A 25,406-nucleotide genomic window follows, 5' to 3' on the forward strand; every position below is an offset into this window, starting at 1 on the left:
GTCTTGCCGCCCGACGACATCCCCCGCATTCCACGTCCATTGGCATGCAATATTTTGAACTTCCAAAAGATCAAAGCGTCTCCTGCATATTGCGCAAGAGCATGTCAAAACGGAAATCACGATTCCGACAATGGTTTCGGAAACGACTATCCGCTGGCCGCTTTGGATAACTATTCATGCTGCAAGTGCCACAACAAAGAATCCATGAAAAGAATTTCTCTCGCAGATGTGTATCTAATCGTACTCTAATACAGTTTGCGGTTTTCAACTCTCACATGGGGCGAAGCTTGTAGACGACAGTGTTTGCACCGACAAGTGCTCCGGAGACGAATCGGCATCTTGTGGCGGTCACAGTGCCTTCAGTGTCTATGGCGATGCGCAATTTCTGTCTGCACCCGGCTACCTGGCTGGACTGACGTTTGAATGGTGTTACGAGTTTGATGAAGCCAAGTACACTGGCCCGAAATACACGGATGCTACAAGAATGACGGTCAACTCTTGTGCCGACTTTTGTGTTGGCAAGCATGGCAAAACTGGAATAGCTCTGGACAAGGATAACAACTGCTGTGAGTTTTTGACTAAAATCGTGAAGGAAATAATGGGAAGCCAAAAAAGAAAGAAAAAACACGAATGTAGCAAAGGATTGGAATACTGGAGCACGTGGCTAATCTATCTTTACATTAGACTGCACCGATGCTCATCAGGATATCGGCATACGTACCGGCGACGACTTTGAGTACTACTGCAATCATCCTTGCCCCGGAGACAAACGCCAATCGTGTGGTGGAGGAGGAAGCAGAAAAGGCTATGTATCGCATTGGATTTTCATTCCCTAGTACAATGGCCTGCAGAAGTGGCATGGATAAAGAGTCTGGCGATGGCGACGAAACGGCTCGGGAACCGATCTGGAACTAGAAGTCGGACTTTGGAGCTATTATGGTAACCTCCGAGACTCGAAGCGCCTTTTCTTGAGATTACCGGCCTTGATTTTAGGTTCCAAGCATTACGTAAATGGGACGATGGAATATAATCTTTAATCGGCTAACCGAACCATCGGCCGCTCGTATCTTGAACGGCTTCTGCAAGGATATGGAAAAGCAAAACCACGGTTGTTGGTTTTTGCAAAGAGGAAGAAATCTCTCCAACGTTATGTTAAACTCGGAAGAGATGAGCTGTCTCACGTACGCTTAGTGGGGTGCTGTTGTAGGGAAGGACTTGTCTTTATTAATGCGTCATCATATGATTGTTAGTAGAGTCGTGCTTCGTATGCGAAATACTGAATCGTTCTTAATGCATAAATTACTCCGTGGTAATCTGGTATGAAAAGCGAAAAGGGGACGCATAGTTTGACCAAGTTATAGTACTAGGCAATACTGGAAGACATTAGTCTACTATTCGCCTGGATAATTGCCGCTAAATGTCTGGTGCTTTCCACAACACTTCTAGTAGCACTTGAAGAATCTTGGAACTAGCCAACTTGATGTAGCCAATATGTCCAAAGGGATTAACCCTAACCCCCGTTTGGGCGTGTCTTGTTATTCTTCCCAACCTCCACGCCTACATTTACTACTTGCTGTTACTGGGCCCAGTAGAGTGAGAGGGCCTGTTTAGATTGGTTAGCTATCGTGATTCCAGCCAGGTGGGTGTCTAATGGTTATGTGGCTCACACTCTACAAGACCTGTCAGAGAAGGGTCGAACCTAGCAGTTGTCCAATTTTTTCAATACTACGAAAATACTGTACGAGGAAGCAGGTCGCAGGCCAGGGAAGAAAAGATACACAGTACATAATTCCAGGCCTAATCACACATGACATGCAATACTACGCGGCTACGCATCCTTGGCGTCTGCCTGGCAGCCTTGAACATACATACATCAATACCGACCCTAGGTCCAGGATTAAAGACAGAGGACCACGAAAATGATACATACATATGGAGCAGTCGCCGAAATTATCACCCGATAGGCGCAGAAGCGCCGGTAATGCCCCGCTCAAATGTTACCGTTATGGCACGATCCGCCGGCGGCTATCTGTTACTGGGCTTCACCTAGGGTTATACGGGCAAGATCGGTAGATAGCTAGTGCCTTGTTTCTCATATTCAGAAATGCACGACGCGAATATTGAAAGTCGACCAACGAGTCGCACGACGAGAAAACCAGCGTCGGGGAAGGGGGCGGCAGGAAAAGAATAGCGTCACGACGTCCGACTGGACTTGGAAAATGCTCGATCCACGGCGCATCGTCGGCTGTTGATATCCAGACATGATGGATTGAATACACACAGAACTCTGATAGGCTATAAAATATGCAATAAGACCGCCTGCATGGGATTCCTGTCAGCAATAATAGCCCACTCTGCTCTTGGACTTGCCCCTGCTTAGGAAGTTGCGGCCCCTGGCAAGGTCCGCCCAATTATCTAGAATAGGTAAAAGTTGCCGCGTAAGGATGAGAATCTGGCCAGCCTTTGTCAAATAGGCTTATAATGAGCTGACTTCCCCACAGCTCCAGGTCGCCGTGTCGGTCAAGTCGGTTGAGGTCTAGTCCATCATTGTTCGCAGCCCTACCGTCACATGGTTACACGAGGCCTGACGAGGGCTACAATCCCTCGCTGAGCCCTTTCAAATATACCAAGGTACAGTCCTTGGGGAAATGCGCCGTGGTCTTGTATGAAGAGGTGCCACCCATGCTCACAAATTCCCAGTCGCATTGGGGCTGTCGGCATTTCCATCCTCAGACTTTTCCACATCCTGTCCAGCGTTGGATGTGCTGACCACATCAACAACTATCCATCATGGTTCAATCCTTGCTAGATAACTCGCATGCAGGCTGGTAGGTTGGGCGCCCCGCTGGATGGATGTCGGCTGCTGACCACCAAAGCTCCAGGATCCATGATGCATTTGTTGAGAAAATATCTCGTCTTGTCCGTCATCGCCGAGGGGTATCCCCCCGAGTTTGGGAGATATAAAAAGCACCCCCTCTGCGTGTTAGACAACGGTCCCTCAAGCATCTCCATTCCCACAATTCTAATCCAACCTACCCTTTTCAATTTGCACAGACTGTTCAAGATGAGAGTCCTCGAGCTATTCCTTGCCGCCAGTGCTTTGTGCACCTCGGTATGCATCTCCGCCATCTATCCCAGATATCGAGGACGCGTATACTAACCGTCCTAGGTCTTCAGTGCTGCTCTCGACGACTTCGAAAGCCGCCCCGTCTTCATCCCCGAGTGGGAGGTTGAAGTAACCCCCGGTGGCGACAAAGTCCGCCTCAACGGCACTATTCAGCAAGTCCACCAGGAGCTCCTCTCTCTCAATCCCAACTGGGACAAGGACTTTGGCCTCGGCGACAAGGTGGAAGCTCCTACGGATGAGACACATGGCCAACTCGCCAAGCGCACCGACTTCTCAAAATCGAAATACTTTTGCGGCGGCCGCTGGCAGTATTGCAACGGAGGCGCCATTGCCGAGGGACGCGTTTACCTCTACCGCGTTCCGGGAAGACCGACCAACGGCGCGGGACCCGGTGCCTGCGGTCGGGTGAGCTGCTCATATAATGCGGCTATTTGGTGGTGCAATGATGTATGATTGTCCCCCTGGCCGAGCGATGAGTCTCTTTCTAATGCCGTTGCGTATAGGACAAGAAGCCAAAGACGTTGAATTCATTTGGGAGCATTGCGGATGGTGTGTATGAGCTTGAGAAGCACTGTCGTAAATATTTTAGCTGGAATCCTAGCGGAGTTTCTATTGCTGGCCAGATTTTCCACGAGACGAATTGGAATGTCATTGTTCGCAAAGATAAATGTTAAACAGGGGCTAGGTATATAAATTTCCTTCTCATGAAGGATAAGTTGGGTCTTTACCAGGCGGATTGAAAGTCAATAGAGTAGCTGTATTGTCATGATGCCGGTCTGGTTCTCCGTGCGTCGCTTCAATGTTAGCAATTCGCCGTGTCACTTATTGGTGGCTTTCTAAACTCTTTGATTGCATTCAAATCTCCTACATAGTCGTATTTCTCATCTAATGCCTTCGGAAAGACCTCCATTACCTACTGCTTGTTGCCAAAACATAGCTGCCAATGCCTTGGCCATGTTTGTTGTAGGTGCTGATGAGCTAGGTTCTTGACCCGGGAATCAACCTCGACGGCCGGGGGAGCCTCAGTCAGCCCCTATTGGGTTAAAGATGGCTAGGGACTTGTAGGCAGCAAAACATGGCCGGCGATGGCGCCCGTTTAATGCTTCGGCTCGAGCTGGCACGTACAGTGGTGTTAATAGGAATGCACCGGACCGCCTTAAGATGGCGCCAGAGATCTTCTTCAGCGTCTAGTTTGACCAGACTTGACTTAACAGGCAACATTGAAGCCCAACTAGTTTGCTGATTGACTCTAATCAAATGCATGCACGTCAAGGTCAACTTGACTGGTCTTGGCGAGAACTCTGGCAGCAACTTGGGCGAACTAGACCACTATAATAACAGCGCCTAAAAGCGCTAATGCCTCGGCCATGCCTGCTACTGCTGGAAGTCAATATTTTGGTCCGACATGGAGAGTTCAAAAGCGGGACGCTTGTAGGTGCTGACGTGGATGGCTTGGGTTCACCTCAATACCTTGGTAGATGCACGTGGTAGCATTCAATCGAACCAGACTCGATTGACGTGATTTAGTCTTCATAGTCCAAAGTTACATGTAATATTTACCCCCGCGTCCCTTATGAAAAGGCACGGTCAAGTCTGGTGGTCCATTTTTCTATTAATAACCCAGTGCCTCCAGTCTTCTCCCCTGCATTCTCTCCTCTTCTACCAGACCAGACCAAATCCGTGCGACATCATGGCAGAAGCACCAAGGGATGAAGTCATCGAAAGAGTGAGAGCAGTCGCCAAGCTCAGGCGCCAGAGGGAACAAGAACGAGTCGCCCGAGCCCTCCAAGATCCCCCAGAAGAATACAGGGAGCTTCCTCCCGTTCAGAAACCTGTATCCGACCATGAGCTGCCCCTAGAACCGAATTACGACTCTACATATGAGCGCTATCGCGGCATTTTTGAAAGTGCATCTACAATGCAACTCGAAATTCCCGTCACGCCAGTGGCCGAACCGCTCCAAGGGAAGCCCACCATTCCGTGGATTGTTGAAGCACCACTAAACTCGGTCGAACTTCTGGAAGCGATACTGAAGCCGTCGCATCCCTTCCAGATCCATACCGCCCACCACGTCCAGCGTCGCTTTGATCGAGCACACGGCTCGAAGCCCTTGTATTCCGAATATATCCGTTTCCAAGGTCAGCTGGAGCGGAATCGCGAGGTATCGTTTATTCGTGTGCCTGCATCAGCCGAAAAGATTCTCCGCCACTGGCTTATGGGCTCCTTCAGGCCCGTTGTTCTGTATTACATATCAATTCCTTGGACAACAGGGCGGATCCAGTGCCTAGCACATCCGCGGGCGTTGGTGATGCGTGACAGACCTGTAGCGGGCATCTCTACATACGAAATCCTTTTGGCTAAGAAATTCCGGGAATTGGGATTATCTACCAGTCCTGTTGATCTTCAGCGGAGCTTACTGAAACGCGGAACGACCCCATTGCCGGAGACTGTATGGGACTGGTTTGCAGGACGGCCAGGCAGTACCGCAGCGTTGCCGTACTTTACTTCTGCCAGGAAAATAGATTTGGACAGGAAAAATGCGGATGCTTATCTACAGCGTGAGGGACATCATACAAGTGAGTCACATATATTTGCTCAGTGCTGTCTACCAACTACTACTCTGAAGGAGGTACTTGAAAGGAACGACCGCCATCGAGAAAAGGCACGCAAAGAAATAGAAGCGGAGGCTCGTGGAATCAAGGTTCGTGGAGCAAAGACTCGTGGAACTAAGAAGGGCATTTGAAAAGTGACAAAGCAAACACACTTCAAAGGCACAGTGGAGCACACGGAGCAAGCTCACGGCCTCCCAAATTTAGGCACAGGCGCAAGGGAATCGTCTTGACTACACGACGTGGTAGGGATACAAAAATATATTAACGGGGGGTATTGTTTCGCTCTGTAGTCAAGTGAGATTACAAGCATAATACGAGTACATACAAGAATATATAATATAATGAGAGTACATACAAAATATATAATATGATACAAGTATATATGAAAATATATCATGTGATACGAGTATATATAAAAATATAATGTAATTCCTTTAATAAAAAAAGAGACAACACTGAGTCGACAAGGGCAAATTTCAAGTAAAGTGAGCGTCACACGTTGAAATTGAGCAGGGGATAGATTCAAGTGCCAAAGTTAGTTGCAGCTTCATTCACATGGTGTTTTACATGTCTCCCATGTTGTGATATTGCAAGAGGATGGCGGCAACTGACACACTAGCTGGGGTTGATCCCTTTAAACTGTCGTGGCGTTGAGCTTTTGTGGCGCCCAATAAATGCCGAGGATGCCATGACTTGAATACTGGGAATCATGGTCGAGGTTTCAATACCACCTTCACAAGTTGATCGTATGACAGCAGCGCCACTGCGGGTCAGATTGCATCTTCCGCCGCTTAAATTCATTCTGCTCCCCTCGACTCTCCGTGAATCAAAGCAAGGCAACATCCCCAAAATTTACAGTTGTCATCCTCGGGGAATTGGACTTGACCTTTTCAAAGAATAATGGCTGCCAAACACTCTGCCGACAGCTGCGTCATACTGGAAGCCGGCGTCTTCTCCCTTCTCATTCGGGCCCGGGTAGGAACTGACACATCTGATCAAGTAAACGATATTAATAGCATCGCACGATCTTACATACTCCTACAGCCTATTGCTCGTGCCGAACAAGCTGTCAAACAGACGCTCGCCAACAAAAATGCAGCAAGGGTCCTGATACTGCCAAAGAAGGCGCTCCCGTCCAAAGGAGAACGCTTCATGGCGTTTGTCGCCAAAGCAAATGCATCAGACGATGACGTCAAGGACGAGCTCACCACAGCAGCGGATTACGAGACAAAAACAGCAGGCATCCATCATACGCCAGCCGCGACAAAGGTCTGCGAGGGCACGTATACCCTGTCGTCGGCGGGTGGTCGAACTCATCTGGTTTACGTGATAACGCAGCCAGAGACACTCGGCAAGTTTCTAAGGGAGCATCTCAAGGTCCAAGTCCGAGGAAGCTTTTTGATCAGTACCAGAAATCCTACCTATGAAGGCCCGGCCAATGTACAGCTCCCTGTAGGGCCCGAGTTTTCGGAGCAGTAGGTACAATTGCGTTGGCCCTTTTGAGACACGTACTAAAGCTGTACTGGCAGGATATTGAGCGATTTTCGATCCCTGCGCTGGATTCCATCGACTCCGGATCATCTCGACTATACTAATGCCCAGTTTCTACTTATTGGTGAGAAATCTGTTGTTGAGGAGGACGGCGAGTCTGAGGATGTGGACCACGAGCTTGAGATCAAAATCGAGGATGTAGATATGGTCTAGTAGGATGCCAATTTGAACCGCAGGAACCTCACCTTCTGCCTTGATAATTCGCTAATGTGACAGGTCTCAGTGAGGGCTTGGAGAAATAGCTCAATTCATCTAGTAACAGTCTTTGGCATCAAAGGCCCTTGGCTTTCTCAAGGCCTGGATGGATTAAAGAGCTTTGTAAATACAAGAAGTCGGCGAGGGCCCTTCTGCCTGGTGCAGTGACCGTAGCCCTCGTGCAACCGTGTGACAATACTGGACAAAAGTCTACCGCACTCCTGGCACGGTCAACGGGCAATGATTGCCGCTCTTGTATTCTCTAAAACAGAAAGGAAATTTTGCGGCCAATATAGTTTTTCAGTAAAAGATCTACACGTAATATTCGTACAGTTCACCCGAGAGCATATAGGCAGCCCGTGAACATAACATCTCTAATCAAAGTACCCTGACTCGTTCCCTTAATATCGTTGAAACTTCCCCCCGTAGCGCTGCACGAGTCTCCGTATCCACTTCGATTTCTGGAAGAGTAAAACAGATACATGGAGTAACGAATACTCAAGATATCAAGGAGCCAATAATCTATGTTAAAACGTTTGGGGCACGTTATATAGGTTAGCTCGTTAAAGTAAATTTGAATAACGCTTGAAGACTTAGTATTCTACTGAACGTCCTACTTAGCGAGTGAACGGTCAGCACCTATGTCTGGGCGCAGTGACCGCAGCGGTCCAGTTCGCCGAAGCTGCTGCCAAAGCTCTCGTCAAGACCATTAGAGTTGTCAGAGGCCTTAGAGAAGTCCTAACTAGACTTTCAATGTTGTTGTACGGTCAGCACCGGACTCGCTTTTGGACACTTTTACAGGTGACTTGACGATTGAAGATGTTGTCGAAATATACTGATGACACCTATATGCTACTTGTATGTTTCTAACCCCTGCTCTAATAGCCCTCTACTCAATACAAAGAACCTGTTCTTGCAAGTCTATAAATGCTTCGCACTTCTTGACCCAAAACACGCCTACTCTGGAAAAAGTGCCCGTGATATTCTTGCAAAGCAGCAAACCCTCACTTGGTACATTGCGAGTCCCCATCGAACATGTAAAAAATGGCAAAGCCCAAAGCTCTGTATAATCTACCTGCTTACGGTCAAACAGTGCCAATGCAATGCCCTTTTCGTCGTCTTGATCCCTCAAGTCCTGTAGTACAACACCATGTTCTCTCAAATTTTCCGACTCAGCAGGGTCAATAGTACTATGGTTAGCCAACATCTCTCCGTACCTGAGAAACATCATGTAGCCACAAACACGACCCGTCGTGGCGCGCACTCGACGAGGACGGCCCTTGACCTCAATCCTCAACGGCAGAGATGTTTGGATTTCCCGCGCCTCGAGCTGGGTCCTGATGCCCCAGCTCTCACGAGTCCAGCTTCCTCGTCCGTTGGCAGGGACACAGCAGGGAACTCGAATAAAGCCCGCTGAAGGGGGGCCGCTCGTCGTCACCGGCGCGCCATGGAACGTGATTCGGCCTACGAGGGCCATCCACGACCATGAAGGCGCTCTGCTGATCGGGTCTTGCTCGGGCCCGGGCTCCTCCAGAAGACGACAATCCCGCGCAAGTCTTGCGTCGAGGCACCTCCGCCACATGAGGGCATGGGCAAAAGTGTCCGTCTCCCACAGTCCACAGAGGTATCTAGGAGCGGCTCCGTCTTTGCTCGCTTTAGCCAGAGCAGACTCGCACCGTCTGGCAATGCCTGCGAGCGCGGCGTAGCAGTCGAAGGGGTCGTACATGTCTCGCATGGCGTACTTTTGCGCAACGCGGTACCAGCCATGTACGATGTGGCTCTGCGTGGGTGGACTCTTGTCATTTTCTGTGCGAGGCGCCTCGGGAGGAAAGGGCAAGACCCAATCGTGGTGAAAGGCAGCCTCGTCAAACATGAATTTGTCGTGACTGCCATCCTGGAATGCCTTGTGCTTCCGACACTTGAAGATGAGCTGTCCCATGCCGAATATAAGGCTTCGCCTGCTCAGCAGGGCTTCTTGAAAACACCAGGCGCGCTCGTCTGCCGGACCAATGGCCCGATTCCTCGCCAGGCTCACCTCGAAAGTTGACGTGAGATTTCGGCTGCTGCCCTCGGTTCTGCGTGGGAGCTTGACCGGCCGGCGCTCTGTGAGGAACCCGTCACGGCTGTCATGGCTTCTGCCCGCTGTAATGGTGAGTACGGCATTATTGTATATGTCGGGAACTTCTACCGCTGCATTCTTCCAGTCGGCAATGTCATCCTGCATGATGCAAAGAGCATCGATCCATATGTAGCGGTAGCCCAGGTCCCGAGCCACCATACTACCCTCTCGATGTGAAGCCGTCATCTGAGAAGGCTTGATCCCCTTCATCAGGTCACTCCTTGTTTTCTTGACAAGTTTTAACTGATGGATGCTTTCACCTTTCTTCTTCTTGATGCCCCAGACATATGATAGAGCCACGTACAGCTCCTTCTGGCCGCCCTTTGTTTCAATCAGTCTATAACTAGATGGATCGCCAATGTCGACTAGCCTTGTTGGCGCTTTTTGGGGCCGCGGGCGCCCACACCACGGGTGTTTATCATGGCACTCAGTCAGCCACCCTTTGACGGTCAAGGTGGTTTGATGGCTCCAGGCATCCCATTGACCTGTCGTAATAGTTCTTTGTGAGAAGCTGCTCTCTATACCTTATCCGGCCCCATGGTTAGATTAGTTGAAGGGATACAAAAGTCGTTGCAAACGCCAAGGTTGTAGACAAGAGTGGTATTATGCCTACCTTGTTCAGAAATTATATCCAGGGTCCCCAAAATTGGGCGAGTTCCATCACTCATAACAGTCCCCTTGGCGTACATCCAGCGCAGATGTCCCTGGCGGGTATAGCCCAGATCCAAGGTATAATCACTTGCGAGAATGCTGCCAACATTAGACATGGAAACGGAAACAGAATACTGCGCTTGCACGCCGGTCCACAACAGACAGCAAAGAGCGCAAGACGGTGTCGTTTTGGTCTCTGCGCAATTTTTGAGCTCTCTCAGAGTACCGTGGTGCTTGCATTCGCGGTAGTTGTCTTGGACGAAGCGGTTGCATGCCGAGCACAACTCCATACTCGGGTTCGCAGACATGACAAGTCCCCAAAGTGTCGTATGAAGGCGTAATCGAGTCCGAGAAGAATGCGGCGTGCTTGGAATAATGGGAGAAACTATGAGGCAATAAATGAAGAAGAGCAAGCTCAGCTCGAGTGGAAAATGTCAGCAAAAAGAGAGCCTCGTCATGCTGCTACTTGGCCCAACAAGGCATGCAGCTGGGCTGAGTCGCATCTGCAGCCTCATGAGGAAATGCTTGCTGGCTAGTTGCAAAATGGACAAAGTAAGCATGCGTTGTACGGATCACAAGGGCGAGCTTGCCGTGCCTTCTCTTGCTTCAAGCGGCACAACTTGGAGCCTGGTGGCTGCCAATCATCAACAAGCCTCGCATCACACTGCATGATTTGATGCACGGGATGACGAATACGAAGATGGCACCTGGGATCAGCAACTAGCTGGGCATGCCTACTTGTTCGCTAAACCAGGCGCAGCTCTCCGTCACCCGTGAGGCGGTGCATTCCTACTCGTGCCGACATCGAAACATTAAACGGGCGCCATCGCCGGCCATGTCATATTGCCTGAAAGTTGTAACTCATCTTTAACCCAACGGGGGCTGACTGAGCCTCCCACGGCCGTCGAGGTTGGCTGCTGGATCAAAACCCTAGCCATCAGCACCTACAAGGATCCTTTTGAACTCTCAGGGCTGGAATACTTCCAGTAGCAAGCATGGCCGAGGCATTGGCAGTTCTGGGCGCCGTCGCTGCGGCGGTTCAGTTCGCCGAAGCCGCTGCCGGAGCTCTCGTCAAGACGATTGGAGTTGTCAGAAGCCTTAGAGAAGTCCCCCCCAAGCTTGCAAGACTGCTCAGTGAGGTTGAGGCATCTACATCACACGTCGAGTCCCTCTGTTCCAGCCTATCCCCGCAGCATGGAGGATCCGACATGTACAAGCAGATCCAATCCCAAGCGCACCTGGACGGGCTCCTTGAAACCATGACGGCTCTATACAAGGCGACGCAAGATGTAAATTCGTTTCTCGCGCCAATGGCCGAGTTCGGTCCAGGGTCAGTCGCCAAAGGGAGGCGAATGGCCCGGATGTGGAAGTCGATTGTGTCGCTGAAAATGGAGAAGGAATTGCCAGACAAGCTGGAGCGCCTGAATCGCCTCAACATCGACGTGGTGCGTGAGCTCTCGCTCGTGGGTTTGCAGGTACAGGTGACGACAAATACACTTGCGGCCGTGAACAATGACATTTTGCTCCGAGGATTCCATGACGTAGCCCAGCAGCTGACTGCATTGTCGGCCGATATGAAGGGTCTTCACATGGCGGTGACACAACGGCAGAGTATCAACAACGCCCGTGACTCGGGCTTTGCCTTGACATTCCATGAGACGGCCTCGTCTGGTAATGTGACCTTGTCAACGTCGTCGTCCTTCGCCAACGCACATACGGCGCCGGTACCACAGACAAGAAGACCTGCCTCGGTGGAACGACGCGGAACCCAATTACAGCTTCACCAAAAACAAGCCGCATTTCCTTGCCCCAGACAAGTGCCGGGAGCTCTCACAGACTCCCACTTGGACCTGGTTCTTTTCAGCATTCGGACGTACTACACCCCGGGCGGGTTTGACCCGACGCCGGCGATGCTACAGCCGCGCTTTTGGAAGGACTGCAGCGAAAGCATTTACTTCTTCAAAATTTCTGACCTGCCCAAGGCTCGCAGGCTACTCGAGAGTTCGACGGCGGCAGCGACACACTCCAACGACATCTTCACGCAGGGCGCGACAACCGCCCTCATCGAGATACTGAGTACCTTGTCGCCCGTGAATACAGCCGCACATCCCGACGTCCGCAAGGCCTTGCTGTCGTATTTGCATTCCTTGGCACTCAAGCAGCTGCCCCGAGAGAGCCCCATCTTGGTCGTCTTGTCACGGCTGCATCAAGGCATGGACAGCCAAGAGTATACATTGACCGCGCTGCAATGCATCGTGGACCGGCTGTGCGCGAGCCTCGAGCCCACCAACCCGTTGAGGCTGCACGCCCAAAAGCGATTCATCGCCCTGCTCCGTCGAGGGCGCGACTACGATCGGGCCCTGCGCACGTGTACCCTGGCCCTGGGGGAGATTCGCACGACGGCCGGCGAGGGCTCGCTCCAGGAGAGACAACTCGCCCGTCTGCTGGAGCACATCTACATGGACCAAGGCGACTGGGTCTCGGCTCTCACTGTATGCTTCGACATTGTAGGACAGCCTGTTGGAGAGGCGTTCGGGCCCAATCCGGATCCTCGTTTCCACGACGAGTGTGCAGTTTGGACAATGGAGGACATTGCCAAGATTTACGAGAGCAGCGGCAAGCTGGACACGGCTATTGCGTGGCTGAAGCAGGCGAGGATCAGTGGCGGCATCTGCTGGGGCCCGAGTGTGTCGTTGGAGCACATCCACGATAAGTTGATGCGACTGCTGAATGGCTGCGGGAGAGGCGACGAGGCTGGTCTTTGGAGCACCGCCTTTGGGCCTGTCGCACGGCACGATTGCTCGGGACAGCTGGGCCAGGGCGACGGCCGTCTACTTTCACTCGTCAAGAATGGAATCGTACGAAGGATGGAATACTTGCTGGCGGCGGTCTTGTCGCGCGGTCAGGCTACCAGCACGGGTCTGGTTGTCGGGTCATCTACAGTCAGTGTAATTCCAACATGTGACTAGTATCATGTGCAGAAGCAAGCGGTGATATTGCCAAGAGACACCTACTCAGCGGGACGGACTCTGTGTATAGACGCCTTGAGGCTCTAGGGTGCATTTTGGGTTGCCGAGGACGAGACGTGCTGTTGAAAGAATACATACGAATGGTATAAAAGTGCCGCGGTGTGACAAGGGCTTGGGTTTGGAGCAATGACTCAATTCATCCAATAACAGTCTTTGGTATCAAAGGTCCTTGGTTTTCCTCGAGGCCTCGTTGACCAAAGGGGCCTTTAAATACAAGAAGTCGGTGAGGGACTTTGCCCTAGGTGTCGTTACCGTAGTCCTCGTGTAACCGCGGCCATTTCCGTGTAACACGTGGTGCCCAGGCCATTGGACGCGTTATATTCTGGAGGCGTGATAGCAGCAGTTGTTTGATAGCGGGCATCTGCGTCCATTCCGTAGATGGCATCCTCAAAGAAGAGTGACTGTTGGGCGTGCTCTCGCGCAACAAGTCGTTCAAAATGCAGCATGTGGTCATTTGGGTTCGGTTTTTGGCAAAGAATCTCGACAGAAACACCTGGAGAGCTTGAACTGCGTGCTACCCACGAACAGACTTGACTTGCTCCAAAGCAAGTTATTATTAGCTCGCGAACGGACAATTTTCGATGGCTGGGCAATAATACTGTCATGATATTCTAGCTCACTTTTGAGAGAGCAGAGCTTGTGTTGTATGCATACCTCGACAGGGCTGGCCAGGCGTTCCGTATCCAGCTCGACCAAAGCGTTTGAGGCGTCTAGAGTGTCGGCGTTTCAATTTTCCACTTCAGCGAGGAGATGAATATATTAGTCGGTTATATAAGATGCATGTAACAAAGGTAACTTGTTGGTTATGACAAGGGTTCAACTTGGGAGGCTTAGAGCAAAAGCGTTCAATTCAATACTAATCTCAAGAGTCCCAAGGGTCTCAAGTTACTAAGAGAAAAGAAGAGAAGAATAACGGCTATTTATACATGGAAGAAACGCTTAGAGCTAGGGCCTTTTTTACCCGGGCACCAGACGTATTCAAGCCATGTAACCAATAGGCCCCGCATCGGTGAAGCCCCTTTATTGGGTTTCCCGATCTGTTGGGCCTTTTCCGTCAAGTGTAGATTAGTCTCGAATAACAAAACTACAGGCTCTCGTGAGGGAAAAGACGGTGCAATTTGGCAGTGCGCGCTGCAAAGAATCGGACAATTTCTCAGGTTTATCTTGCTTGAACTTCTTGCAGACCTCCCTGTGACGAAGCTGGCTGTTGTCTAAATCGGCGCGGCACTCCTTGGCGTCAAGAAACTCCATCGGGCACCAGCAGTTGGTAGCTGGCACAGCCGACTTATCGGTGCTGTCGTCCCTCTTGCCGGCCGGGGGATCACAGATGCACCTCTCCACCACCTCGGGCTGGTCCCGGCCATTCGGGTCCTGGCGATTTGACGCCTTCACGCTTTCTTCAGGCCCCCTGTCGCCGCCGAGTACATCTTCCATTGACAATACCGTTGATGTGGGGTCACACGTGCAGTTTGCATCCCTGACAGTGCCGTAAGGCTCGCCCCACTGGACCGAATGGCAGCCGGGGAAGATGGTGCCGCCAGTACAGGTGCACGGGGAGAGGGCCTTGTCGACGTTCTTGATCCAGCATTCGTCCACAGGGTCGCGGTTGGGCCCGACCTCTGCCGTGTTGCCATTTACGATCCACTGGCCGGCGACAGAGGCGACCGCCAAGCACAAGACGGAAAGGACTCGTGGGTTGACGGAGAAGCTCATGGTGAAGTGCTGTAGTATGTAGATGGAACTGGTAGACTAAATATATGTTGGTTGCTTGTAAGTGTTGCTTGTAAGTGCTCGGTATAGAGGGAGAGTCCTGATTGTCTTTATATACCTATATAACACACAAGAACAGTCAACTCATTTCACAGCATAATCGGTTATGCTATTTCATCTCTTCGTACCGCAATCTCCCCTACTAGTCATGTATTATGCATAAAGAATGGATAACATGTAGCTGCACCATGCGTCACGTACCGAGAAAGGGACGTAGCACGCACGTGGAACCATACGTCTCTATGTGCTGGTGTGATGCTTTGATGATAATGCTAGCTGACGCATAACACTATATGTGCATAATTATTGACGCTTTCTCTATGCGCGCTGAAACTTGGTCTGGCATTACTCGCGACCTGGCCCACCACAGTTATATTTGTCAGTGTACCAATCAAAGACAGGACAACACTGAACGCCGCTCCTATTGGAGTGTGCATTCCACTTTTGCTATAGGTAGCAGCAAATAGCGTAACAGTATGCCCTGTTATTAGAAACAAGGCCGAGTCTCGACGAGTTATTTAATGGGCCAAGTAGTAGGCTGGGGCCGGCGGGATAGGATACCTAGCAGAATGTCGCCGCGAGTAAGACACTTTTCGACGGCGGCTAATCCGGCTTCTTTTAGACTTTTTGACCAATCAATTACGTTTTCCCACGTGTCCGCACCATTGTGTATATAACCCAAGACGACACACCTCCACTCAATTGAGACCACAGTTGCCTTAAAGCAACCCTATATAGTTTAATGCGCTTTAACAACAGCTAGTCAAGCTATATAGGCCTCCTATTCCTAGGGAGAGCCGTTACGCACTATGCATGATGTCGCGTTGCTGCGTTACCCACGCTGCCCCATACCTAAATAAACCTCCATGACGGTCAATCTAAAGCTACAGTGGTGGCATAACGATAAATATATACCAATACCTCTCTTGTTCGACTAGTCACGTGAGATGAGACTTCTTAGGCCATCACGGTTTATTCCGTGGCCTTTTATGCTCCTGACGTCAATTGTTGCGTCGTAACTTGGAGCTGCAACTCGAGCTTGACCTCTGACGTTCCTCCACCAGCATCAGACCATATCAGGGTGCATAAACGAATGCCCAGCAGCTGCAGGGGGGCGATCAAGCTTTTGCGCCTGCAACTCCTCGTTTTTACACAAGGTGGATGAGTGCTTTGCCTGCATATATACCCATGATGGTAGGCAGTACCTCATGTCATGGGACGATTATCAGCACCCCTGGGCTTCAGCATTAATGTCTTGCCACCCTCGTAACCGAAATTATGCGGCATAAGCATTAAGCTATGCAAGACGGCTTTGTTCTAGACGTGGGGATTGGCATTTCTTTCTAGAGTCGATATGAGAAAAGAATCGAGAAGATGAAACGGGATGCTTCCAGGATATTGTTAGAATGAGGCGCATTAAAGACTTTGATATCTATGACTCATGTCCTCTTGGAAAAAGTAGTTGCCGCTCGCCGGGAACAAGATGGGAATATTCGATCCAGATCCTACGCTGCCTCACACCTTGTTTTCAATAGATTTACATGCAGAAACATATGCTGCCATATGTATAGAATGAAAGAAGCGTAGGTTGTTACAGTAAACCCAAATTATGTTGCTATTCATCATACATCTCTTTCTAGCCCGATGTTGTCAGAGGAAGTCCCCTCACTGTTAATATGCTGAGCTGTCAGTGTCGTGCTGAAACTCTGGTGAGCGGCCCGCATCCAGAAGCTGGGCGAATGTTGCCGCGCGAACTTGGGCGCCAAGCCGAAGTAGCAAAGACGATATGCGAGGATTCCCACAGTCTATCGATAGGTTCTCTTGGAGCATGTCATCTAGAGCCCCCGCGGGTTCACTGGGTAAAGTGCGACTCACACGGATGGTAGTCGGGTTGGGTCATCTTCTACAGAGCCGTCAAGGAAATTGACAAGCAACCAGCACGAGTGGCCTATATATAACTGATATACGGCCCAGCTTCCTAGAAGCGGCCTCTTATAAGATAATAAGTTAAGTAATAATTAAAATAATACCTAGTTAATTTTTGGTTGTTTCGCTCTGTAATCAAATGAAATTACACGCATAATACAAGTATTATACAAGCGTAAAATCTAAAACAGTATTGGGCTGTACCAGGCCAAGAACAGTAGGAGACTAGAAATACGTTTAATACCTTTTAAAAAGGGTAAAGGAAGAAAAAGGAGAAGTTATATATATATATAATAGTATTTTCTAGTCTTATTCTTAGACGCGCTATACTATACTCGGACGCGTATAAGACCTATAAGCCCGGTATAACAGTGTAATATAATTAGCTATATAGGATAATCTAGGAACAAGCCTTATTTTAAGAGATTTAAGACGCGTTTTATAAAGTACAGGGAATATTAGGCAGGAACAGAGCCTGTTACAAGAGTAATTTAAATAGGGGTAGGTGTATAATAGTAATTAGCTTAAAAGTCGGAACGGGCCCCGTTACGGTAGACACTGATTTGAGTAGACACAAACTATTACGGGGCGAATTTAAGGTGCTGGTGGTAACGTAGTTGTGCCTTAAGGAGGACGGAAGAGGAAGCTATCTAGACTACAGCTTTATAGTGCGCTAATAGTCTGTGCTCATGTAAATGTCTTAGACAAGTCGTGATAGTGCTGTGACAACCTAGTGGTCTCGGAGCGTTCTTGTAGCCACAGGTAGAGCGGTGCTAACAGCCCCATCGTTAAGTCCCTTCTGACCCAGGAACTACAAGAGTCTAGAGAACCGGTTCGTCCGGGGATCTCATTGCTGCTTCCAGTCTCTCTGCGAGGTGTCAAATGTTCAACCTCAGGAGCTGAAATTACGGCATATTACCCGGGACCCTTGTCCAAGCAATATTGCAGGGAGCAGGAGACTAAAAGAGGGCAGTCCGTGCGTAATCCTTGCGGGGGGTTAATCGGTAGCCGGCGAGTCATGACCCTAGAAGAATACGAGCTCAGCAGCAAAGTAGAGGTCTGCGCTACGACGTCAGTTGTGGCGCTCACATGCGCAGGTTGCTAAGGAAATCAACTCCCATTACTAAGCGTGACAAGGCTTATTGCCTCAGTCGACAACTCGGGGAACTAAGTAGTATAACTAACATTTCGCAAGACTGTATAGTGAGGATTCTAACTAAAGTAGTAGGCTGGGTACACAAGGCTGAGGCGGCAAATAGCGTAACGGTCCTATAGTACAGTACACCTGGGTTGCATGTCCATATCTCAAATGGAGATAAGCTGATTCCGGTGCAGCCTAGAATTAGACCAAGTCTATTCTGTCACTTCTACGTAACCCCTCTTGTGATCCAAATAAACCTAGCGGTATCAAATAACTTGTTAGGGATATAATAGCGCAAAGTTACAAAGACAGTTGTAATCTAAATATAATTAAATAGAATGCTATTCTTATTCTTTCTTTAAAGAGTAAACTGCTAGATTCTTATATACTAACCTTTCATTTTATAACGGAGCGCTCCAAGCCACAACTAGATACAATACAAGAACGGATTAAGGCCTTTCCTACCTTGGTAGATAGTATTCGGTAGATATTCGTCGCTACCGTAAGTTTTACGCGTCACGCGGTAGCATACAGTAAGACCGCTTGGGTTTGCAAAATAAATTTGTATTATTCTTACTATTAGGTTGTGTCTGCAATTCGTATATCAATAAAGGAGGCAAGAGAGCAAGAATAGCAAACTTGTAAGAAAAACGTAGCTAATAAAACGTGGCAACAACGAGAAGATAGCTCATTATTAAGATTTCAGGCACGTACAATAAATATTACCCTTTCAGCTTTTAACGGAAAGGGATTGGCTTGTACAGCTAAGAGCAACACATATTATGCGAAGTCAATATGCGAGAAAACCTATTATCTGACCCTGTCCTGGCATCACGCTTGCGAAAGCCTAGATTTGTGCGACAAGGATTAAACGGGAACCCCAGCTGCCCCATCAATCACCAAAACTTAAAACACACCCTAACCACGGGCGAGCCTCACCAACTCAGATAATCCACTGTGGGCCAATAACATTAAAATGCATGTCCGCGGGTGTGGGTTCTTTTAGGCACGCGCGTAGATATTTCTGGTGAGTATGCATAGAATGGCGTCAAACTCCCGTTGAGGCTTGCAATGATAACTTAGCCAGCCAATTGATTACCCGGTTTGTGGAAAGTTGCCATGAATAAAAGAGTGTAACATGCCTCCTTAAACAACGCATGGGGCATACTAGCTGTAGACGCCATGGCCTCAGGGACGAAGTACAGGCTTTTTATCTGTATAGCACCAGACATGTTAACATGTCCCACTCCGTCTCTCTATAAGAGAATCTAATAGCCACAAACCTGCGTTTGGTTATTTGCAACCAGTTAACCCCAGTTCCCCGTTACCATTCATCTACTCCAGGCTTCTCGTTAAAGCCATTTATTTACCATGCGTTTCACTGCCAGCGTCGCTATTGCTCTCACAACTGGCCTGGCCGCGCTGGTCTCCTCAACTGGCATCATATTGCCGCTCTACCTCTATCCGTCTATTACCTGGAACGACGGCGCGGCCAACTGGTCGCCTGCGTTTAACGCTATCGCGGCTCACCCAAGTCTTCCATGGCTGGCCGTGGTTAACGTTGCCACTGGCCCTGGCTCAACCTATATGCCTGGTAATAACGATGTCAACTACATTGCCGGTGTATCAAAGCTTAACTCCTTCCCAAACGTCAAGACGCTTGGCTATATCCGAACTGCCTACGCGAGTATCCCGATGGATGAAATTACCAAGAATATTACAGCTTGGGCAAACTGGGCCTCATACTCGGCGTCTAACATCTCAATTCACGGCCTCTTTATTGACGAGTCAAGCAACTTGGCGTATATAACAAACGTTACTTCCTTTGCGCGTAAAGCTTTTAGCGGTAATATTACTATTTTCTGCCACTTTGGCGCAGCGGCCCCTGCTGATTTCTACAAGATATGCGACGCTGTCGGCTCCTTTGAGAGTTATGCGTCATATCTAAGCACGGCGACTATGAAAAATACTATTCCGGCTGGTTACGAAAAACAGGCTGGTATAATTATCCATGACTTTGTGGGCAAGACCGCTGATGGGATCGCAGCGGACACCAACTCTTTGAACTCGTATATTCAAGGGATGGTTAAGGGCGGTCTTGGATGGCTTTACTTTTGCACGGGATATTTTAATAGCATGTCCACCGGCCCTGCTACAGTTGGGCAAGTTGCACAATACCTGGCTTCGGACACGCTTTTGGCTGTCGGCTCAACAGGCACTTCGACCCAGTGGACCGTCCCTCAATGTGCTCAAACCATGAGCTTTAATATTACTGGTGGTGCTGGCGGGCAGATCGGATATCAAGGGGGTTACGGTGCATTAATATCTGGGTCTATTACAGTGTCTCCTGGGCAGACAATTTCCGCCGTTGCCGGTAGCGCTGGGGGTATAAACACGGCCGGAATAAGTGCATATGGGAACGGCGGAACCGCCTCCCAGGGAGGTGGTGGAGGCGGTGCCGCGTCTGCCTTGTATCTTGGTGGTATATTGGTCGCCGTCGCTGGAGGAGGTGGCGGCGGATCTATCACAGTTGGAACATATCCCAACAGTAAAGCATATCAGTCTGACAGTAACCGCGGCAACGGCGAGACTCCAGGAGTGTCGCGGGTTATTACACCGACTGGAGCTGACATGGCTAATTATTTCTCCAAGGCGGCCGGAGGAAGCCCGGGCTCGGCCAGCAGCCCTGGCGTCGGGGGGCAATACTACGGATACGCAACCACGGCTTATGTTGGGAGACCTGGGAGTGGGACTGCTGGCGGAGCTGGCGTAGGCAATCCCCAAACGACTTCAAGCGGCGCTGGAGGTTCGGGTGGTGGCGGCGGAGGCTACAAGGGCGGCGGTGGTGGGGCCTCGGTCTACTGGAATTACGGAGATGGCTGGTATGTCATTCCGGCCGGAGGCGCCGGCGGTTCTAGCTACGTGTCCGGCAGCGTTTCCGGCGTATCCCAAGGCATCGCTGGATCCTCCGGGGGAAGTGTTGTCGTGACTTATCGAACCCCTAGTGGCTCCGAATGTGTGCATTGAAATACTCTTAATGTCCCTTCCTACCGCCGTATTAAATTTCGGCCACAGACCTAACTAAACTTGGTCCTAATTTATCGTTGCTGAGTACTTGCACTACGTCTACGTGTCAAGATGAACGAAGCGACTTGACTATATAAGGCAGACACTGCCGATGACGTCTCGTGCTCAGGTAATTTGCGCGGCAGCAATGCTTCTAGTGCAGTCCTTCACCATCTAAGTCCACAAGGGCGAGGGTGGTCAATAAATCCAAGGGGGGAGCTAAGGGAGCCCGGACGCCTGAGGTAGATAATAACAACTCGTATTCTCGAGAGGCAATTCAGGAGTTACTTCAGGCCCAAGATAATAAATTCAACAGGCAACTACTAGAGTCAAATACTCAGCAGTAGTGCAACCGCGTCCCTTAAGAGCTAGTCCCAAGTTCAGTTTAATCCTTCTACCAAGATCTATATTCTTAGACAGGCTTACCTACAAACCATTACTATCTTTATCGGCAAATGACGGCGCCGGGGGATTTACGTTGGCAAGTATGGCAAGAGCTTTTACCGGAAAGGTCTGCCATTCAGTCTTTAGTTAAAACACCTAGAACTCTAGAGTGCCAAGAGTGTTTTCCTGCCAGCTTACACGCCACCTAATCTTTCTGCTCTGGCTGTTACAAGTCTCTCGTTACGGGCAGCGTGCCAAGGGCCTGCTCTGTCAACAATCTTGCCATTAGGTGCCTTCATCAATATCCGCAAGAGCTTCGTGACCTAGGTCCAATAAAGAAAAGACTCATTGCTCTGGCACAACCTTACGGTCAGGTAACAAAAATCAAGATATCCATAGAGAGGAAAACTAATCAAAACTATCAGAAGCTGAAGAAGGGGTCACATTACGGTTTTCCCCAACAACCTAGAAAGCCTTACAAGCACCGTCCTCTCAGCCCATATCATCCAACATAAGGAATCTCCACGTCTGCTTTATCCGGCCACGACAGCCACTTCCACGGGATCTGAGCTTCTTGCTTCGCGTGCGGCCTCTCAGGATACAAAAGGCGCTTTTATGGGTTAAGGAGCATAACCCACTATATCGTCAGATCGAGATAAGCACACAGAAACTGGGACAATATAGAGATACCAGTGATGAGATACCTAGGGCTCTGCTAGCTGACATGGAGTAATACGTGCCAAATGCCTAGGACGCGATCCAGACGGGGCACTATATACCGTCAGCAGAACGAGGAGAGTCAGATAGTCGAGACATTCCAACTAGGGACAATAATAGACCCCCTGTGGGCGACAGATAAGGCTGTAACGGGAAATGACCCGATTTGGGACACGGACGACGATATCGATCTGGAGGCTGATACAGAGGTGCAGATTCGGGAAGAGATTAAGGAAATCACCTCATCTAGGATAATATAAGTGGACATTCCCCCCAAGGCGACGGCTTTTAAAAAGCTGGAGCACCTAGGCCAGGCAATACCTTCGGAGAGAGATTCGGAAGGGAGGGCCATCAACACAGCGGCGCAGCCGGAGCAGTTCATTACATTGGACGGGGATTCGAAACCATTCATTGCCAGCCGACGCGGGGACAAGTTTGAAGACACATTTACACCCGACTTTTCCCCAAAAGATCTTCCCATGTCTCTTCCCCTGGGGGAAAGGAGGACCCGCAGAATCTAGAGGTCTATAGCGTGGCTGGAAGGAGCGAGATGAAATAACGAGACTTTACGTCGACAGCTTGGGCGCGCTTCTGCCCTCTCCGGTTTGGTTGAAGGTATGGGCCGCGCCGAGCATATCAGAGACACGCTCTGACCAGCTATAAACGGGAGCCCAGTTTGCAACGCATTCTATCTTTCCTTTTTTGGTCTTTAATATAGATCTCCGCTCAAAGAATCGTTAGATTAGCGGTGCACGGATTACCAAGTTATTCTTCCTGAAGTTGGAGAATATTATGCCTACTCTAATAATTAGCCGGCTTTAGGCAGCAGAGAGGGAATATAAAGAAACTCGGAGCACTACTAACAAGGATATTGAGTTCCTGCTTCGAGAACTCAGTGTATTTGCCCCCGCCATCCTCTTTCGAACGAGAGCAGGATACTCATGCGGCGAAAGATCAAGTTGTTATGCCTGAAATATAGCATGCCAAGTATATGGTTCATAATTAACCCTAATAGCCTAAACGACCCAGTGAAGCTGCTGCTTACAGCCAATTGAAAGTACTTTGCGGAAGACGCAGAGAAAATGCTGGAGAAAATACGGTAGGAATTCGGATATTACCATCTTAGAATTAGCGATCCTGTCAGTTCCGCCATCTTTTTCCACTAGAAAATTAAGGCTTTTTTTAAGGATTACGTTTTAGTACAAGAACTATCGGTGTTAAGCAAGTAATCTAAGTACTACGTAACTATAAAAACGAATAAATATAGAGCGTTATATCTTCACAAGCTAATATAGCTTTACAGTAATCTTTACCTGCCTACATTACTTAAGGATACTTACAGGGAGTAAGAGGAAGAGTATCGGCGCAAGATTTATAAATATATTAACAACGTCTTTCACGAAGTAGGTGTAAAGTACGCCGGGGCACAATGACGTGTTTATTAGCTAATAATAGGATATTAATAAGGAGAGCGGCCGCCGCCGGCCGCGGTCCAAGTCACCGTATACTTGTGTGTGGGATTTGATAAACAGCAAGGAACGGCTCGGTCTAGAATTTAAAGAGCAAGCCAACTTGTGCCTGGCGGTTTCAATACCACACGTGCGTGAAGTATTTGTACCGTCAGGCAACTGCCAAAGGGGAGACTCAAGGACAGAGGAAGAAAAGAGACTTATGCCGATTCCAGATGCCTCTTAAATGCTATACGCGCACTATAATTACAGAGCGCAGACTTATATATATTAAACGGTCCTATTCACAAATTAACTAATAGAATAAAACCATAGCGGTTAGCTTATAATATAACTTTAATATTACTTTTCTTAATACACGCTTATAAGAGTTATTAATAATTTATTATATTATAAATTATATAATTAAATTAAGTATATTAACCTAAAAACAGTTATTCTTAGGCGCTTATGTAATAGAATTACTTAAAGAAAACAAGGACACCATAAATAGTATAGCGAACTATACTATAACAAATAAGCGGTAGTAAGTACGTAATAATTATACTTAATAGTTCTTTAACTATTAGGCAAATAAGATATTTAGTAATAGAGAATTATTATTCTTAAAGGTCTGCTATTATTTACTAAAATTATAAATAAACTTTATAAATAATATAAAGTAGGAATATATTAATCTTAATACCCCCTACTAGGCGGTTTTCTGTTACTAGCCAGTAATACAAAAGCTTACCAGTAATAAGATATAATAGGACCCTTTACCGGAATCAGTAGTATTTATAAACCTAGGGCTAAAGTTTTTATAGTGCGCTGCCTATTTATACCGCGGGGAAGCTCTCGTAGATTTAGGCTTTTACGAGTACGTTTTATTCGTATCTTTGCGTCGACAAGGCGTAAGTATCCCCGCCAGGGCAACTCAAGCTTTGTTTAACGCTAGGACTAAGTTTACTAAGAGGTGAGTGCAAGTACTTTAACACCCTGATAAACTGGCTACGCTAGTAATAGCCAGATACCTTAGGATAAACTTAGAAGAGGATATTAAATATTACTTTTAGACGTAAGTAGAGTACTAGCATGGAGAAAAAAAGATCGGCTAATATAGCAATAGAAATCCTGTACTTATACTAGCCTTATTCGTGCTATAAAATAAGTTTATATATTAAGTAAAACTCCTACTAAGTCTTTATATAAAGGTTAAGCTATTTATAAGGCTAGCTATCTAAGAACTTATTAGATTAAGCATTTTAATAAATAAGTCTGCCACGGATATAAGAAAAGATACCTAGCTATAAGTATACTATTATAAAGAAGATAATAATATTAATACCCTAAAGAAGGAATTTAAATTATTATAGCAGGAAAGCTATCAGCTAGATATAATAGTTATTTAAACTCTAATACCAAATATATTTTAGTAATAAGCCAAGAATAAACAGTTAATTATAAAGAGCAGCGCTATACTTACTAAACTGCTCGCAGCTATTTATTAATACTAACCCGCCGCAGGCAAGTAATAACGGCATTTTAGTGCTAGGTCTGCCAGGTCTTCCAGAGTCTAATATCGTGAGTAGCCGTATTATCGGCCAGAAAATATATATTTTATTAGGTGCAAATACGTACGTAACGCTAACTATTAAGACCTATAATAT

The 25,406-nt window shown here is 48.4% G+C and overlaps 7 protein-coding genes across 7 annotated transcripts; 5 read left to right on the forward strand and 2 right to left on the reverse strand.

The window, feature by feature from the left end:
• Positions 1-3,064: 3,064 nt before the first annotated feature.
• Positions 3,065-3,801, forward strand: MAA_06775 (uncharacterized protein; the record flags this gene model as incomplete). The annotated part of the gene is made up of 3 exons (XM_007824773.2): positions 3,065-3,112; positions 3,170-3,532; positions 3,631-3,801. The coding sequence occupies 3 exons, from the start codon at positions 3,065-3,067 to the stop codon at positions 3,799-3,801; spliced, it is 582 nt and encodes a 193-aa protein (XP_007822964.2).
• Positions 3,802-4,817: 1,016 nt separating this feature from the next.
• Positions 4,818-5,870, forward strand: MAA_06776 (uncharacterized protein; the record flags this gene model as incomplete). Its single annotated transcript, XM_007824774.1, has 1 exon — positions 4,818-5,870. The coding sequence occupies one exon, from the start codon at positions 4,818-4,820 to the stop codon at positions 5,868-5,870; it is 1,053 nt and encodes a 350-aa protein (XP_007822965.1).
• A 769-nt stretch (positions 5,871-6,639) lies between these two features.
• On the forward strand, positions 6,640-7,443 carry MAA_06777 (BTB domain transcription factor; the record flags this gene model as incomplete). The annotated part of the gene is made up of 2 exons (XM_007824775.1): positions 6,640-7,214; positions 7,269-7,443. The coding sequence occupies 2 exons, from the start codon at positions 6,640-6,642 to the stop codon at positions 7,441-7,443; spliced, it is 750 nt and encodes a 249-aa protein (XP_007822966.1).
• Positions 7,444-8,374: 931 nt separating this feature from the next.
• On the reverse strand, positions 8,375-10,563 carry MAA_06778 (heterokaryon incompatibility protein; the record flags this gene model as incomplete). Its single annotated transcript, XM_007824776.2, has 2 exons — positions 8,375-9,925; positions 10,129-10,563. 2 exons carry the CDS (start codon positions 10,561-10,563, stop codon positions 8,375-8,377), a joined length of 1,986 nt encoding a protein of 661 aa, XP_007822967.2.
• Positions 10,564-11,250: 687 nt separating this feature from the next.
• On the forward strand, positions 11,251-13,224 carry MAA_06779 (uncharacterized protein; the record flags this gene model as incomplete). Its single annotated transcript, XM_007824777.1, has 1 exon — positions 11,251-13,224. The coding sequence occupies one exon, from the start codon at positions 11,251-11,253 to the stop codon at positions 13,222-13,224; it is 1,974 nt and encodes a 657-aa protein (XP_007822968.1).
• A 1,125-nt stretch (positions 13,225-14,349) lies between these two features.
• MAA_06780 (uncharacterized protein) lies at positions 14,350-14,997 on the reverse strand (the record flags this gene model as incomplete). The annotated part of the gene is made up of 1 exon (XM_007824778.1): positions 14,350-14,997. One exon carries the CDS (start codon positions 14,995-14,997, stop codon positions 14,350-14,352), a length of 648 nt encoding a protein of 215 aa, XP_007822969.1.
• A 4,495-nt stretch (positions 14,998-19,492) lies between these two features.
• On the forward strand, positions 19,493-21,148 carry MAA_06781 (Spherulation-specific family 4; the record flags this gene model as incomplete). Its single annotated transcript, XM_007824779.1, has 1 exon — positions 19,493-21,148. The coding sequence occupies one exon, from the start codon at positions 19,493-19,495 to the stop codon at positions 21,146-21,148; it is 1,656 nt and encodes a 551-aa protein (XP_007822970.1).
• Between the last annotated feature and the right edge of the window lie 4,258 nt (positions 21,149-25,406).

The sequence above is a fragment of the Metarhizium robertsii genome (genome assembly GCF_000187425.2).
Source record: "Metarhizium robertsii ARSEF 23 chromosome Unknown MAA_Scf_11, whole genome shotgun sequence".
In the NCBI taxonomy this organism is placed as follows: Eukaryota; Fungi; Ascomycota; class Sordariomycetes; order Hypocreales; family Clavicipitaceae; genus Metarhizium; species Metarhizium robertsii.